The following is a 17,513-nucleotide window of genomic DNA, read 5'->3' as shown; positions in this document are numbered from 1 at the left end:
GTATACTTGAGAAATGGTTGAGAAGAATTGTGGAAGAAAAGGATAGTGAAGAACAAGCTGGATTCAGGCCAAACAGAGGCTGTCAGGATCAGATCTTCACTTTACGACAAATAGTTGAGAAAGCATGGGAATATAACAAAGATCTGTATTTAAGTTTTGTCGATCTGGAAAAGGCATATGACAAAGTGCCACGAGAGAAGCTATTCAATACGCTACAGTTATATGGTGTCGATGGGGCATTATATCAAGTAATACTTTGTCTTTATTTGATTTGTAAGTCAGCAGTTAGAATTGAAGGAAGTACAGGAAGATGGTTTAATGTTAAATCTGGTGAGAGACAAGATGTACATTATCCCGACTGTTATTCATTATCTATATGGATCACATTATGAAGGAAAGTGGTATTAAACATGATATCAGAATTGGAGATGTTAATGTCAGCTCTTTGCTTTATGCGGACAATGTTATACTTCTAAATAAATCTGCTACAAGTTTGCAGGATTACCTGACTAAATTGAATAACTGTTGTAATAGATATGAATTGTAATAGGTATGAAGGTCAGCATTAAAAAGACAAAGACAATGAAAATATCAACTGTTTTGTGAACGGGGAACCAGTGGAACAAGTAAAACATTTCAGCTACTTAGGCACGATTTTTATTGAAGATGGTAAATTAAATATGGAAATAGACAACAGAATCAATAAAGCTGGTATGGTGGGAAGTCAATTGAATAAATTCATATGGAATAAGAGAGAAATTAGTCGGAACACTAAATTAGCTGTATGCAAGACAGTGTTCAAACCAGTTTTAACTTATGGATCTGAGAGCTGGATCAGAAGTAAAAACACTTGACCAAAGATATGAGAGTCCTGAGAAAGATTAGAAGCATGAACAGATGGCATAAATGGCATTATCATATTAAAAACAAGGATATTAGGAAAGAACTTGTCATTGTCAGCATCCAGGAATGCGTTATCAGAGCTAATCTCAGGTGGTATGGTCACTTAAACAGAATGGGCGAAAAAAGATTAGCAAAACAAGTGTTCTCTGCCAGGTTGGCAGCAAAACGACCCAGAGGAAGACCAAGATGTATGTGGATTGATACGGTACAAAGTGCCTTAGACGATAGAAATATAAGATCTGATAATGTTGGAGTCTTGACAAGTAACAGACTGATTTGGAGGAAAATTGCAGATAGGAAGTTAGTAATGATGTATATTTTTCATGAAGTACTATCATATCCTGTACACCCTTGAGGGTACATGTCAGGAATTTGATGATGAGTTCTGTTGCAAAAGTTTTTAATTAATAGAAAAATAATAGGGAAAAATGAATTAGTCATTTTGTGCAGCTGCTACATTCTTTCACCATATCAAATTTGTACTCTGGAATTAATAATTCACTAATTTTACTAAGAAACAGATTCATAAGCAATTATATTTCCTTTGTCTCAACAGCTGCTATGTTTTAAATGAAAATGAATGCAATCAACAAGCAGATTATGGTTGATAATTCAAATAAAACATGTTTTCAAGTATAGCATTTAACTGCCATCATTGAAAGTAGTAGCTTTCTTTCTAATAATAAAACTGAATATATAAAAATAACATTAAACCTAGTTCTTAAAAATAAGTGATCTTGGAAATAACTTTGGTCTACTAGAAAGTAAATCTAAATTTGGACTACTACTATATTATGTGTATGTGCTAAGTGGCAATTCAAAGAAATGAAGCACCAGAAAAATAAGTTTTTTTTTTGTTTAGTTTTTTTTTTGTTTAGTTTTTTTTTTAAAAACTGGAATGCATTATTTTATGCTATCTGTTTGCTTATTAGTTTATTCAGGTCAACAATTTTCTCTCCTCTCACATGGGCAAGAGGAAGGACAGGAAGAATTAATTTTTCAGTTATGTTAATCCCATACATAAGAGGTTTGATTAGTACGTGTAAGGGTAAATGGCCATAAGAGCATATTTTATTACTATCATTACATATAAGCAATAAAACTATCATAATAGTGATGTTAAATGTAAATATTACTCTGATTATCATTTTTTTTATAATTAAATTCATAAGGAGGAGATTCAAAAAAAGTACAGAAGTAATCAAACCTAAAAAATTATTAAGTTGCTATTTTATAAAAAATATTTCTTTCATATATGGTGATTTATTTTGATTTTTCAACAATATCAAAATTCAAATCAACTGAAAGCAAGTTCATCATTCCCTTCCAGCCATTAATTCAAAAAGAACTATATGAACTGAATTATTAAACATGCTAAGATTAAAAACACATTCTGTTTCACCATAAGAATACCAAATGTCAATGGACATACTGAATACAGAAGTGATCACAGTGACATCTGCTAGAGATCAGCGCTATTACAATGCAAGAATAATCTACTACATGATCTGATAACAGTACAGACAGCATTTTAAATGATCTATGATTCTTGTCTGAAATTCTATAAATGTCAAAAAAGTTCATCAAATCATTATTTTTTTGGAAAATTTAAAACTGTTTTTTAAAAACGTAAAAAAATATCACAATAAAAAAAAAGAGGATACCTTGACAGAAAGAAAAAAAAAAATACAAAGTTAATTCCTGTCTCTCTCTTTCTTTTTTTGGTTTATATTTATTATTACTAAGTTCTCAATTTTGAGTGCCTAAGTAGTTTGAATAGTTTCAATGAAGCCCTTTAATTGTCAAGACCTGAGTTTAAATCTCATCTAGAATGCAAAGAACTCTTATCAGGCCTTTTCAACTGAAAGTAAGTTAGCTAATATCATACAGAGATGGTAGGGTTTTCCTCCTAGGAAGTGAGATATTTCATGACATAGAACAGGCCAAACAGCCAGAAGATTAGGTTTCAAAGAAGTCAAATTTCCTTGGCTGAGATAGGCCAGTGAGCCTAACGTGCAAGAGGAAAATGGGAATGGGTTCATTATTTGTTTAGTTTATCTTTTTTTTGAGTAACCATATTGTAATTAAAAATAATAATAACAATAATCAAACTATCAAATGTATAACTGAATATGCATTAAGTGAATTCAGTGTTACATAGTATTACGAGGGTGGTCTCAAAAGTTCTTGCCGATAGTTTTGCCATCTGTGGCCTTGACCATAGATGGCAACACTATCGGCAAGATTTTTTTTCCCTAAGTTGGTACATCTGTCATAAGCATCCATGTAAAATTGCAAGCCATTCTATCAAGTAGTTTGTTTTATACAGCTGTCTGAAGCAAAAGTGTTGTCTGTATCCCTTGAAATGGATAAAATTGAGCATCGTGCGGTTATAAAATTCTTTGTAAAAGAAGGTTTAACGCCAAAAGAAACTCATTCAAAGTTCATAAAAGTTTATGGACACTCTTCTCCTTCGTTTTCGACAATTATGAAATAGGCTGCCGAGTTTAAACATGGCCATACCAGCCTTGAAGATGATCTACATGAAGGATGTCCAAAAAGTAACACCAGAAATCATTGATCAAGTGCATGAAATTGCCGAGACTATAGGCATTTCAAAAGAATGTGTATGATATATTTTGCATGAAGAATTGCAAATGAAAAAGCTTTGTGCAAGATGGGTGCTGCGCTTGCTCACAGCAGATCAAAAACGAACTCGCATTAAAATCTCTGAACAGTGCTTGGAGCATTTTAACAAGAATAAAACTGATTTTATGTGCCAATTTATTACTATGGGTAAGACTTGGATTCACCATTACACACCAGAATCCAAACAGCAGTCAAAACAGGGACAGAAGCCAGTAATTCAGCGCCAAAGAAGACAAAGTTGGTTCCATCAGCAGGAAAGGTCATGGCATTGGTGTTTTGGAATGCTAACGGCATTTTGTTTATTAATGATCTTGAAAAGGGTAAAACAATAACCGTGGAATATTATTCTGATCTTTTAACCACACTAGACGAAAAAAATTTGTGAGAAAAGACCCGGTTTGCAGAAGAAAAAAATCATCTTTCATCAGGACAATGCACTGCACCTGCCCACAAATGTGTTTTGGCGATGGGAAAAAGTAAGGGATTTGCACTATGAATTGTTGGAACATCCACCCTATTCCCCCAATTTGCCTCCCTCTGACTTTTATCTCTTCCCAAAACTAAAACTCTTCCTCACCGGTCAGCGTTTTTCTTCGAATCAAGAAGTAATTGCAGCTGTAGAAGGGTATTTTGCAGATCTCACGGAGAACCACTACAGGGATGGAAAAATGGCACTGGAGCATCGCTGGAATAAATGTATTAGTCTTAAGGGAGATTATGTTGAAAAATAAAAATAATTTTGAAATTATAAATTCGTTTTTTCATTGTTAGGCTGAGAACTTTTCAAAACACCTCAGGAAAAGCTGGAAGCCAATGCACTGTTTATTGAAAATTATCTATTAATCCCGCAAAGGTCATGGCTGATCTGACAGATACAAGCAAATTGTTTAATATATAGCTTGGAGGTCATGACTAGCTACGCATACAGATATTATGAGTGATATTCCACACTGTTTATGCGGTCAGTTTTAGTTTAACACATGTTATGTAAAGTGTTGGATAGTTTCTATGTAATATTTGATAGTAAATTGTGTCTGAGAGATACTGTAAACTCCAATGTCAGTATAGTACTGGTTTAGTTTTTTTTTTTTTTTAATTTTATTTACCACTGAAAATGGCTGGAAAAATATATCGATTGGATAATCCATCAGATGTTGAGGAGAATCAACGAATGTTACTCGAATCTGATGATGAGAATGATAGAGTCGAATGCAAAGATGAAAGTGATTTAGAAGATTGACTGTGTTATTGTTGATAGCGAGCGCTTCCAATTATCCTCTGTACACCAGAGTATACAGAGGATTTGAAATTGGAACCAATCACTATTTAGTCTTGAGCAGGATAAAATTGAATTTCGTATTGAAAAGAATGATATATAAGAAGGCTTTAAAGTGAATAAAAGTTGAGCAGCTCTCAGATGTGAACTGTAGACTAACAAAAACAAAGATTATTGAAGAAAAAATGAAAGAGTTTGAGAACAGGAACCAAACCTTGGAGATTCAGTGGCAAGCCTTGAAGAATACCCTAATTGATTCAACCAGAGAGGCATGTGGTGAGGTTGTCTGCAAGGATAGGAAAATCAGAACTCCATGATGGACACAGGAAGTTAAAGAGGCAGTGAAGGAAAAGAAGAAAGCATATCAAAGGTTCCTGGCAAATAAGTCAGCTCGTGCTCTTTTTATTGAATAGAGAGACAAATGTAAGAAAGCTAAACACTATGTAAAACTAGCTAAACAAAAGTCATGTGAGGACTTTGGCAAGACCATAGAAAATAAATATCAAGAAGGTGGCAAGATATTCTGGAGGTTGTTGAAGAAGCTTAGAAATGGAGGAAAGAGTGCTGTAAAAGGAGTTAGAGATGATAAAGGTTACATGAAAACAGAAGAAAAAGATATCCTTGAAGTATGGAGTAATTACTTCGAAAAATTGCTAAATGAAACAAGCAGTGATAGCACAGTGGTATAAAACACTCAGCAGGCATACAGTCAGGAATACATATCCATACTTGAAGTAGAAAAAGCCATCAAAGGCTTGAAATGTGGAAAGGCAGCAGGAGTAGATGATATTCGACCAGAAATGCTGAAGTATGGTGGTATAAAAGTCTTACAGTGGCTGCACTGCATAGTTCAGAAAGCCTGGACAGAGGGACGAATTCCTGATGATTGGAGTAGAGCTCTAATAGTACCCATATATGAAAAGGGAAATAAAACTGAATGCGAGAATTGCAGAGGTATTTCCCCACTGAGTGTTCCATGCAAGATTTATGCCAGTATACTTGAGAAATGGTTGAGAAGAATTGTGGAAGAAAAGGTTGGTGAAGAACAAGCTGGATTCAGGCCAAATAGAGGCTGTCAGGATCAGATCTTTACTTTACAACAAATAGTTGAGAAATCATGGGAATATAACAAAGATCTCTATTTAAGTTTTGTAGATCTGGAAAAGGCATATGACAAGGTGCCAAGAGAGAAGCTATTCAAAACGCTACAGTTATATGGTGCAATGGGGCATTATATCAAGCAATACTTAGTCTGTATTTGAGTAGTAAGTCGGCAGTTAGAATTGAAGGAAGTACAGAAAGATGGTTTAATGTTAAATCTGATGTGAGACAAGGATGTACATTATCCTCTATGTTATTCATTATCTATATGGATCACATTATGAAGGAAAGTGGTATTAAACATGATATCAGAATTGGAGATGTTAATGTCAGTTCTTTGCTTTATGTGGACGATGTTATACTTCTAAATAAATCTGCTACAAGTTTGCAAGATTCCCTGACTAAATTGAATAACTGTAATAGATATGAAGGTCAGCATTAAAAAGACAAAGACAATGAAAATAGGTAGAATTGTTGAAAATGTCAACTGTGTTGTGAACGGGGAACCAGTGGAACAAGTAAAACATTTCAGCTACTTAGGCATGATTTTTACTGAAGATGGTAAATTAAATATGGAAATAGACAACAGAATCAACAAAGCTGGTATGGTAGGAAGTCAATTGAATAAATTCATATGGAATAAGAGAGAAATTAGTCGGAACACTAAATTAGCTGTATGCAAGACAGTGTTCAAACCAGTTTTAACTTATGGATCTGAGAGCTGGGTCAGAAGTAAAACACTTGACCAAAAACTAGAGACTGCAGATATGAGAGTCCTGAGAAAGATTAGAGGTGTGAACAGATGGCATCAATGGCAATATAATAATAAAAATGAGGATATTAGGAAAGAACTTGACATTGGCGGCATCCAGGAATGAATTAACAGAGCTAATCTCGGGTGGTATGGTCACTTAAACAGAATGGGTGAGGAAAGATTAGCAAAACAAGTGTTGTCTACCAGGTTGGCAGGAAAAACCCAGAGGAAGACCAAGATATAGGTGGATTGATATGGTACAATGTGTTAGACGATATAAATATAAGATCTGATAATGATAATATTGGAGTCTTGACAAGTAACAGACTGATTTTCAGGAAAATTTGTGATAGGAAGTTAGTAATGATGTAAATTTTTCACGAAGTACTATCATATCCTGTACATCCCTTGAGGGTATATGTCAGGAAATTGATGATCATGATGATTATGTGAAAGTTCATTCAGAAGATTCAGATACCGAACAATATATTTCTAGTGAAGTGAAGATAAATTAGATACGAATGAAGAGTATTTTCTTGGAATGGATAAAGAATCAAAATGGAGGAAAAATCCAATAAGAAAACAAATGAGAAGACAGCTGCAGAATATTTTGTGTCAACTTCTGTTAGTGCATTCAAATGCAAAAAATGCCAAGACAGAACTTGAAACTTGGAATTGCTTTATCACAGATGATATTTTAGATTTAATCTTATTATGTACAAATAAATACATTGATTCTATTTTGAGCCAGTATTCAAGAGAAAGAGATGCTAAACGAATAGATAAAACAGAATTGAAAGCATTTTTAGGCATCTTATATCTAGCTGGTTTACAGTGCAACAATCAGCTAAATTTTTATTCTTTATATTTCTTTGTTCAATAATTTCTAGCTTGTAACTGAAACTAAATAAACCAGCATGTATTATATTTTTGCAGTGTATTTTTTTTAAGTTTCATTGCATTTTAGTAATGAATGTATCTCTCAGATACACACGAGCTAAGCTGCAATTTGTACGAACTCAACCTCTGCAGGGTTAAAATAGCATCTCTTCAAAGATCACATCAGAGTAAAGTAACTTTTAAATCAATTCAAACTGTTTGTAACCTTCTGAGGGCTTCTAAAGATAACATGCCAGTCTACAAATACCCAAGAGTATACAGAATTCCATGCTCATGTAGTTTGGCCTATATAGGACACCATGGATTTGAGGTGAGAAAGAAGGAAGGAACATGTTGCAGATGCTGACCACAAAAGAAAAGGCAGATCTGGTTTGGCCAGCCATACTTCTAATACCAACCTTGCAGTTGATTGGGACATGTCAACCATGACTTATTTAGAAGAGAACTTTTATTCTAGACTTCTAAAAGAATCAGTTGCAGTCATCTGTTTATATGGATTACTGAATAAACCAAGGACTGACACTAAGTGATATATGGAAATTCTCATTCTCAAAACATGCCAAAAATCAGGGAAATTATTATTAAGAACTATACTGTTTAATTATATAATATTTTATTAAATGTACACCTGCACTTCAATTTTCTTTTCTGTTTTTATTCACAAAACACTTTAATTGATCCTAATAGTATTTTTTTTTAAATATATATGTGGCTGTCTTGCAACTGCATACTGAATAAGATTCCATTCTCCATATATCTTCATTATTCTTTAATTTTTTGATTTCCAACTGTATTACACTGATGATGATGATCCACAATACGTGAATAGGTAATAAGTATGCACAATATGTAATTATCTATCTTAATTTTTCAATTGTGTCTACATGTAAATATAGAATAAATAATGCACAATTCTCTCAGTAAAAGTAAAAACAACCTTTGTTCTTCCTTCTGTTTAATAACCCAAGTCTGGGCAGTACCACTGACTAAGTTCATTGGGATGGGAGAGGGGGAGATATGCATTTTTCCATATTTTTGCAAGTTGGGTCATAGTAGACTGCTCTAGATTTATTCTGTGTTGGATAGTTTTTTCATAATTTAATCTGTCTTGATTAACATGCATGCCTAAGTATCAAATTTTTTTCCAGTTCCAGTTTATTTGCTTCCACTTCTAAGTTCTTTTGTAAATTCTGCCATAGTCTTTGATGTTTTTTATGTCAGCTTTCAATTATATATTTTAAGTTTTCCTTATTATCTATAAATAATACTATATCACCTTCTGAGTATTTTGTATGAAGTAAATTTTGTCCATTCACAGTTATTAGCATGTTTTCTGGAATAGATTTGAGTTCCTTCAGGCACATGTTAAAACAAATATGATGAAAGTAGACATCCCTACACGACACCTCTCTTTCTTTCTCTCTCACAACTGGTATGTCAGAAATTTTAACTGATCCAAATTTTATTTATAAAAATGATTCAAATTGTAATGGAAAAAGAGAGAACCACACTATCGTGTACTCTCTAATGCTGAATATGTATGGGTAGCCTATTGCTGTTGGATTAAAGGTGGTCTCAGAATAACAGTATCCAAAAATTTGGAAAAACTAATGGAACTGTAACTGTTGAGATTAGGAGACTGCAGACTCCAGTGACAGCATCTCATATTTCTTACAGCTTGTACATTATACAACTGCTTTCTTCCATTTAATTCTATGTGAGAGGGGAGGGATGTTACATTCAGCACATGGTCTGCAAACTCTGACTTGCCTTTTTTTGGTTTTTAAGGTGGAAGTTGGTCACTGATTTTTTTTTTTTTCCAACCCTCCATATGGTGTTATGAGTTATTATTACTATTAAAAGGCTTAATGAATCACAGTTACATATTTCTGAATCAGTTAAGTGAACACAATGAAAAAAAAAAAAGTCAATAACTTAACACAAAAAATTATTTTTACTGAATAAATTAATAAAGTCTAAGCAGAAACATATCAGTATATACATTGTAGGGTCATAATCCAAGAGATTAACAGTTAAACTCAATAATATTAACAGTGAAGCAAAGAATGATGTTTCAATGAAGCTTACCTTTACTATAACACTAGCTGCTGCTTCTATACCATACGTGTTTGCAATTGCATGAATGTCATTACTGTACAATCTCTTCAAATCCAGTATGTTGTCATATTTAAACATTTCCTAATAGGGAATAGATGAAAAAAAAGTGTTTCATATAAATACAAGATAAATAACCATCTATTCTAGTTACCAGTAACTAAAGCAGATATTCTATTTTATACTAGATTACACTATATTCTTAAAAGTTTGGTCACGGCTAAATCAACAGAATGTATGTTATAATAAATACCTGTGAAATAAATAACAGCTGCAGCTCCTTTGGACAACTGTTTACCAATTTCCATTAACAGTAACTGGTATTTTGCTGTATTCTTTCAAAACAATATCCAGCATCACAGTTCAGAAGATAGTGTTGGCTGCTTTCTCTCTTTCTCATTCTAATGCATTCTACTGATAAACATTTCCTGGATTTAAAGTGACAAGAACTGTATGGCAATTTGTAATATTGTCATCTTCAAAAATAGCAAGGGACAGACAGTGCTGATGATATAATGTATGCTAAGAAAGTGACTCAATGGTAAAAAATAAGATTTTGAAAATGAAAATAATTGTGTAACACTGCAAATATAAGCAAGAATGATAGTAAATAAATCATTTGTAGGAGATGAATGCATGAGCAGGTGCAAAAGGCAGATGCCAGAAGTACCTAAGAAATATGGCAATCCTCATGTAGATATAGTATTTAGATTTGTACAGACAAGAACTTGGTCATCTCCATCTTGCTGTACTAAGCTGCTGATTTTTCTGCATATGCCATTAAATTAATCTCTGAGGAGAAGCGTGATGGAGATTACCAAGTTCATGGCTATACAACCAAAACACCATATCTACATGAGGATTGCCATGTTCTGAAGTACTTCTAGCATCTGCCATTTCACATTTGCTCATGCATTCATTTCATACATTATAACAATTTACTATCATTCTTATTTGTATTTGCAGTGATATACAGTTTCATTTTTAAAATCTTTTTTTTTTTCCCTTTCATTTCATTTGAAAAGCTGTTCAAGATGTAAAGAATATTAATAACAGATTTTCAACTGAAAGTGAGTTGGTTGGTTTCATGTGTGTTTGACTTTCCTCCATGTTATCCATAAAGGAAAGGTCAAACACACATTTAAATGTCTTAACCCAACATAAGGTGGACAGGGAACAACAGAAAACTGAGATGGCCTGAGACATGGGGAATGTATGTGTGGTGCAGATTGTAGGAATTGGTGGTAACAGCCAGGTAGTAGTGTGTAGAGGCCGCATTTGTGAACTGGTGTTCATGAGACTTATGTAATTGGAAATGAGCTATTATGTTTGTACATGAATGCCAAAAGTATCAGAAATAAGAGGAACAAAACTTATGTTCATTGAGTTCATGTAGCCAAAAATTGGAGTAAATAAGACATGGCTGGATGACATCCTGACAGGAACAGAGATGGAAGGATGTGATATTTTTCATAAAGACAGACAGGAAAAGGAGAAGTGTTGTTGATGGTTGCAAAGGAGTTATTCCCAACAAAAATCGAGATGCAAGGGACAAATAGTGGCAGTGATTTCGACACAGTATAGTGAGGATGAAAATAAAATAAACAGGATGAAATACTTAATCGGGCTGCTGAAATTTTTTACCTTGGTTCTATTATACATTAAAGATACCAAGAAATTATATACTTGGTTTTAATCCTTTACCCAAGGAAGCAAAACAATATTTTGCACGTGAAATATATTTACACCTGAGCTACTTGTATATAGAGGCTAATGACTTCACATCACTTGCCTTAGTATGTATCCCACAATGCAAAGCACACACCCTTTCAGACATGTAAAATGCTATGCATAATGGGAAGGGCCAGTATCCAGACTGGTTTCAACTTTTATTAAGGTCTCATCAGTGGGAGCTAGACTTGGAGAGATAATAAGGTTGAAGTAATGCAGAAGTCATATATATCTCATATACAAGTAGCCAAAAGGTGCTAGACTTTATTAATAAAAATTTCTGAATAAGAGAATGATGTTGAAAGTTTTTTACTTTGCACAAAACAACATTTTGTGTGAGACTTGGGCAGATGTTATTTCTTTTAACAGGACCAATAATGGGTGGAAGACTGATGTCTGCTAATTCATTGGAACAGTGACCATGGAAGTACCTATAGAAGAAATAGAGAGCTGAAATGCAGTGTCTGTGAGATAGAGGTTGAAGTGAGCCAGTGAGGGAAGGATAATCTATGAGCCGATTTGCTTTCCTCTGGACAGCATCAAGAATTTTTAGAGAGGTTTTAGGTGCACCACTCCAAATTTGTGAACAGTATTCTAAGGATAAGCAGATTTGGGATTTATATAGGGTTATTAGTTGAGGGTGGGTGGGTGAAAATATAGCTTCTTGTGCAGAAAAGAATGCCTTGTTTTTTTTAAAGATTGAGGAAGCTATTAATGTGATGTGTTTGTGCCACAAGAGGTTAGAGGTAAATGTCAGTCCAAGGAGAGAGATCTGATCATGTCTGGTGATGTGCATGAGAATAAGTGAAGGTAAGCTGAGGTCCCTTTTGCAAGAGAAACAGCAGGACTGCATTTTGGTGTCACGGAAGGCAACCAGGTTATCCTTGCCCCCACTGAAGATTGGTATGGAAATCAGTGTTAAGGCACTGGTTGCAGATGATGTTTGGAATGCCTGAGAACTACATAGTTTGTCAAATAAGTAGGATGAATGGAGTGTACTATCATCAGACAAAGCAGTGAATATGATTGGTGGTGACTGAGAGTAGATCATAGAAAGGCACTTCTGCAAAGGTAGCAAAGCTTGAAGCGAGGATGCCATCCACCATGACACACAATGAACAGTCAGAGAGAAAGCTGACTATCCAGTTGTAGAAGGTGGTAGGTAGACCGAAGGAAAGCAGTTTGCAAAGCAGGCCTCAATACCAAACATGACTGAAAGCCCTGGAAATGTCAAGAACAACAGTGAATGTTTCTTGAAACCTTTCCATGGCACATGTCCAGTGGTAGGTGATATAGGCTAAGGGATCAAGTATGGATCTGGATTGGCAGAATCCATACTAGTGGTTGCTGATTAATTGGTGGGCTCCTAGACAGTACCATCTTAACAGTATCGTAGGCTGCTGGACAAAGCAATGCACTGAGGCCCCTACTCACCCACCTATGGGAATAAAAATGCAAACAGTCAATAAAATTAAGCCTATAGATTTATTGGTACTTTTAACAAAATAAATGTTTAAAGATAAAAAAAACATGCTGTAAAGCAAGGATTAATTATCACAAACTTTTGCAAAATTTCTTTGCAGAGAATTGATTTATAATTGGCTTAAAGTCAATAGCCTTCTGGATGTCAATCTTAAGGCATGGGCCCCCTGGGCAACTACCTTAAGATTGCCCCTGCTCCTAGATAGTGAAAAAGTTGCTCGATTACTTTTTCCATTATTCTGGAGAGGATTGAGGTGATGACAGTTGTTTGGTAGACTTTTTATCCCCTTTTTTTTGGATTGGTTGCTTCCATGTGATGGAATAGGTGCTAGCTGGTAGCTCTGGAGCACATTGTTCAAGTAGAATAGGAGAGAGATGTCATCAGGACCAAAAGAATTTGTAGTGTCCAGATTATCTAATATTCTTTTTATTCTGGTATACCTCTTATCTCTATTACCCTATATCTCTGATGTATCCCTTCTTACTCTTGATATGTACTCTATTATGAGTCAACCTCCACTACCATTAGTTACTATCATGATAGCTGCTCCAAGATTATCAAATGATTTTAACTGGTATCCAGGATATGGCAGACAACTGTTGCCATTAACCCTAACACTACATATTATGTCTGAAATAGTGCAAGTTGGTTGACTTTCTTGTGTTTAGTGATGAAAAACCCTACTGTCCATGCCAGAGATCAACATATCTGAAACTGGTTGAAGAAAGACATAAAAAAAAGTTCCTCTAGTCAGCAATTAGTATTAACATTCAGTTCAAGCCAGAGACTAGAATTAAGCTTAGAACTTAATTCTAGTCTCTGGCTTGAACTGAATGAGTCCTGGATGAGTTTGCATCCATAGCACAAGGCCATCCAAAGAAAGACCTTGTGCTATGGGTGCAAACATCAAATCCACAGAGCTACATAAGCCTACGATCAACTTTTGTAGATATTTATAGCCCAGGAAAAGGAAAATCACTAGTGATGTGCTTTTGGGGCTGTTACTATTTAACTGGATATATGTTTGCTTCCAAGTGATGGGATAGGTGCCAGCTGCTAGCTCTGGAGCACAACGTCTCCAGCATAACATATTAATGATACTAGAAAAGGTTTCAATGGTGATATGCAGTTATTTGACAAAGTTGGGAAGAACCAAGAGAGGGTGAGCAGATGTATCTTTGCAAGAGGGTTTGAATAGGCTGGCTGAATGGGCAATTGAGTGGGTTTACCAGTTCAATGTTGCAAAGAGTAGGGTTTTAAAATTTGAGAAGCAAGTGGGAAAGGCAGAGTGTACTGGTAGATAGATCTTAGAGGAGGTCGAGAGATTAGAGACGTGGGGATGATAATGGATAAGGACCTGTAATTTCATGGATGCTAAAACTGTGAGGACAGCACAGCAGATTATGGAATTATGCAGAAGATACTAATGTGTAGAAGTAAGGATGTCATGGTTTCATTATATAAGGCTTTGATCATGCTGCATATTGAATACTGCACACATTGGTCACCTAGTTTTCAAAAGGATAAAGATGGTAAGGGATTATTACCAGATCAATTGGATGAGGTTTTTCATACAACTAGAAAAATAGGGGACCAGAGGAAATTCCTGGCAATTGTATAGCAAGTGGGAGGGAGTAGGTTTTTTGCATGGCAGATGGTGGATGATTGGAATGCACATTGCCAGCATGTGGTGAATGCATTTAAGGCATGGTATAATGAACTGTGTGTGCGCAAGCAAGCATGCACATGACAGTGGGACTTCTCACAACAAGTTTTTGGATTCTATAGAGGTCTGATGATATTATCAGTACATTGGCAGCAAATGGTGGATTTTAGAAATGCTTTTAGAAAAGGGCTAATTCCAATGCATTCCAGAGCACAGAAAAAGTCATCAAAATCTGTGTTGTCAATGGGATCACTACTCACTCTCTGTGGACAATCTTTATATGCAGAAGATCAAAGAGTAATCCATAAAAAAATGCCATTCTAAACACCTTTAAGAGATAATATGATGATGATGATCATATAACAAGTAAGAACTAGACAACTATTACATATCTCAAAGTCAATCGCAAGAAAGTTTTTACAATTAGAAAGGCTGCAAGGCTACAATCTATTTGTGGATGAATGTTATAAGCCTATTCATGGCAGATGCTGTTTACACAATTCTTTCCATCCTTATCTTGTAAAGAAAGTAAAAGTTATAAAATACTTTGTCACTGAATATTAATTACAACAGGAAACAAAAAACAGCTAGGCCCCCACACGAAACAACTAAAACTCAACAGTTACACACACACACACACACACACACACACACACACACACACACACACACACACACACACACACACACGAGGTGCAGCTATTAAATAATGAGACTGGTTGCAAAAATGTGGTTTATTATTACAATTGTACAACTTAATTGTTATCCCCTTCAACATACTCCCCTCCTCAATCTATACACTGTTGAATGTTGGAAGGAGTGCTGCAAGTCATCAGGTGTTATCTGCTTCAGTGGCGATGCCATTTTCTTTTTTACCTCGTCCACTGACTGAAAATTGGTGCCCTTCAATGCGGATTTCAACTTTGGAAAAAGGTAAACGTCACATGGAGCTAATTCCTTTGTCATTGAGAATGAAAAAAGCAAGAATGAGCAAGTCAAAAGTGAAGGCAATGCTGATTGTTTTTTTCATATCAATGGCATGGTAATGGTTGAATGGGTACCAGAGAGTCAGACAGTTAACCAACACTATTGGCTTGAGGTTCTGGTAAGCTGAGAGAATGAGTGAGGAAGAAGAGACCCGATCTGTGGAAGAACAACGCTTGGATTCTCTATCAGGACAATGCTCCAGCCCACAGTGCACTGTCTGTAAAACAGTATCTGGCTGATAAGAAGATCCCAGTGTTAGACTATCTACCTTACTCGCCAGACATAGCTCCACGTGACTTTTACTTTTTTCCAAAGTTGAAATCCGCATTGAAGGGCACCCATTTTCAGTCAGTGGATGAGGTAAAGGAGAAAACAGCAGCACTACTGAAGCAGATAACACCTGATGACTTGCACCACTGCTTCCAACAATGGAAAATTTGTATGCAATGGTGAATAGATAGAGGAGGAGAGTATGTTGAAGGGGATAACAATTAAATTGTACAATTGTAATAACAAACCCACATTTTTGCAACCAGTCTTGTTATTCAATAGTCACACCTCGTATATATAATACCTGTTCACACACTGTGATGTCCAACACAACTGCCATATATATTTATATCTTCCAGATCACAAACTTACTATGAGAAAATATTTAGATTCCTACTTAAATAAGAAAATTGCGTAGCTTTGATTTAGTTTAAATTATATCCATGGTTACAAGAATTATTTCGTAAATTGCATGCACTTTCTTATTTTCTGTCTTAAACAACAGTTCTAATTTGTCTATTGATTAACTCTTATTTATATCTTCAAACACAATGTTAAGTGCATCACCCAATCTATATGCTTTCATCTTGCTTCAAACATTCATTTTTGCTAATCCTTCGTCTCTTATTCTGTTTAAGTGACCATAACCATCTTAGGTTAGCTCTTATTTATCACAAAAGTATCACCAAAGTAATCATTGCTAGCATGGAAACATACGTTCCCTACACTACTCTGAATTGCCATTTCCTACCCAAACCTGGTTCTCCAAATGTTACTGCAAATGGGCACAGACTAAGTGTAACATATTCTATGTGTATGCTCATGTTATTAAACTTTGATAGACATAATTCATATTTGTCATTTAATTTTTAAAATTTTTTAATCATTTATAGCTTGAGTTTCTCTATCAACAGCTCGCATGCCATATATGAATTTTATCTTTTCTGAGGAATGACTGGTCACTGGTTGCAGACTACTCTCTAGGAAACAGTGCCTTACACCAATTCAGCAAATTTACAATTTAATTGTACTAACTTCAATGTTAACTTTTCTACAATCTGTCAACCTTTCAAATGTAAATTATAATTCTCAATGAGTTAATCATTAGCTTTGAAAATGTTTTTCTGATTCTGAACCAAAATAGCAGCAGAAATTTTAACAGTTTTCTAAGGTATATCATATCTTAAGGAAATCATATGGTTAGATGGTTGACATTTATGCAGCATTCTAGGATTGAAAGGAACAGAATACATAGCACGCACGCACACACATTACTAACAATTATGATAAATAACAAATAAAGTTCAGTGAAAAAAATCATGTGAGCTGTTGACATATGAAGGTAAACCTTACAAAGCAGAGAGTAGCAAGAAGTGGCAGTAGTCCTCATTTCCCTTTTCAATGAGTCATAAGAAAAAAAACAAAAGGACAAACAAAAGAACAAAAGTTCGATTCACTCTTCATCCATCCACCTGCTCATTGGATATCATCAGATGACATATGGTCACTCTGATGATGTCCAATGAGCAGGTGGATTGTTGCTCTCAGTGATGTTTCACACTGGTCCTCACCAGGTAGTCCAGTCATATGCTTTTCTGGAGCTTTCAACTCTCTAAAGATCAGTCACTCCAGATATGATCCATTCATCTCACTGAGGGTCTACCCCTTCCTCTTTTTC

At 35.0% G+C, this 17,513-nt stretch overlaps 1 protein-coding gene across 1 annotated transcript in view; it reads right to left on the bottom strand.

The window, feature by feature from the left end:
• The window catches only part of Polr1A (RNA polymerase I subunit RpI1), a 352,992-nt gene that overhangs the window by 48,486 nt on the left and 286,993 nt on the right, over window positions 1-17,513 (bottom strand). The window contains exon 30 of the mRNA XM_090408580.1: window positions 9,672-9,782. Coding sequence (XP_090264706.1) covers window positions 9,672-9,782 — 111 coding nt within the window. The remainder of the gene's footprint in view (window positions 1-9,671; window positions 9,783-17,513) is intronic.

The sequence above is a fragment of the Typopeltis vanoorti genome, chromosome 18, assembly GCF_054136105.1.
Source record: "Typopeltis vanoorti isolate ZY-2024b chromosome 18, IOZ_Tvanoo_1.0, whole genome shotgun sequence".
Taxonomy (NCBI): domain Eukaryota; kingdom Metazoa; phylum Arthropoda; class Arachnida; order Uropygi; family Thelyphonidae; genus Typopeltis; species Typopeltis vanoorti.
The sequence above is the reverse complement of the archived record's forward strand: the minus strand, read 5'-3'. Positions and strand labels throughout refer to the sequence as shown.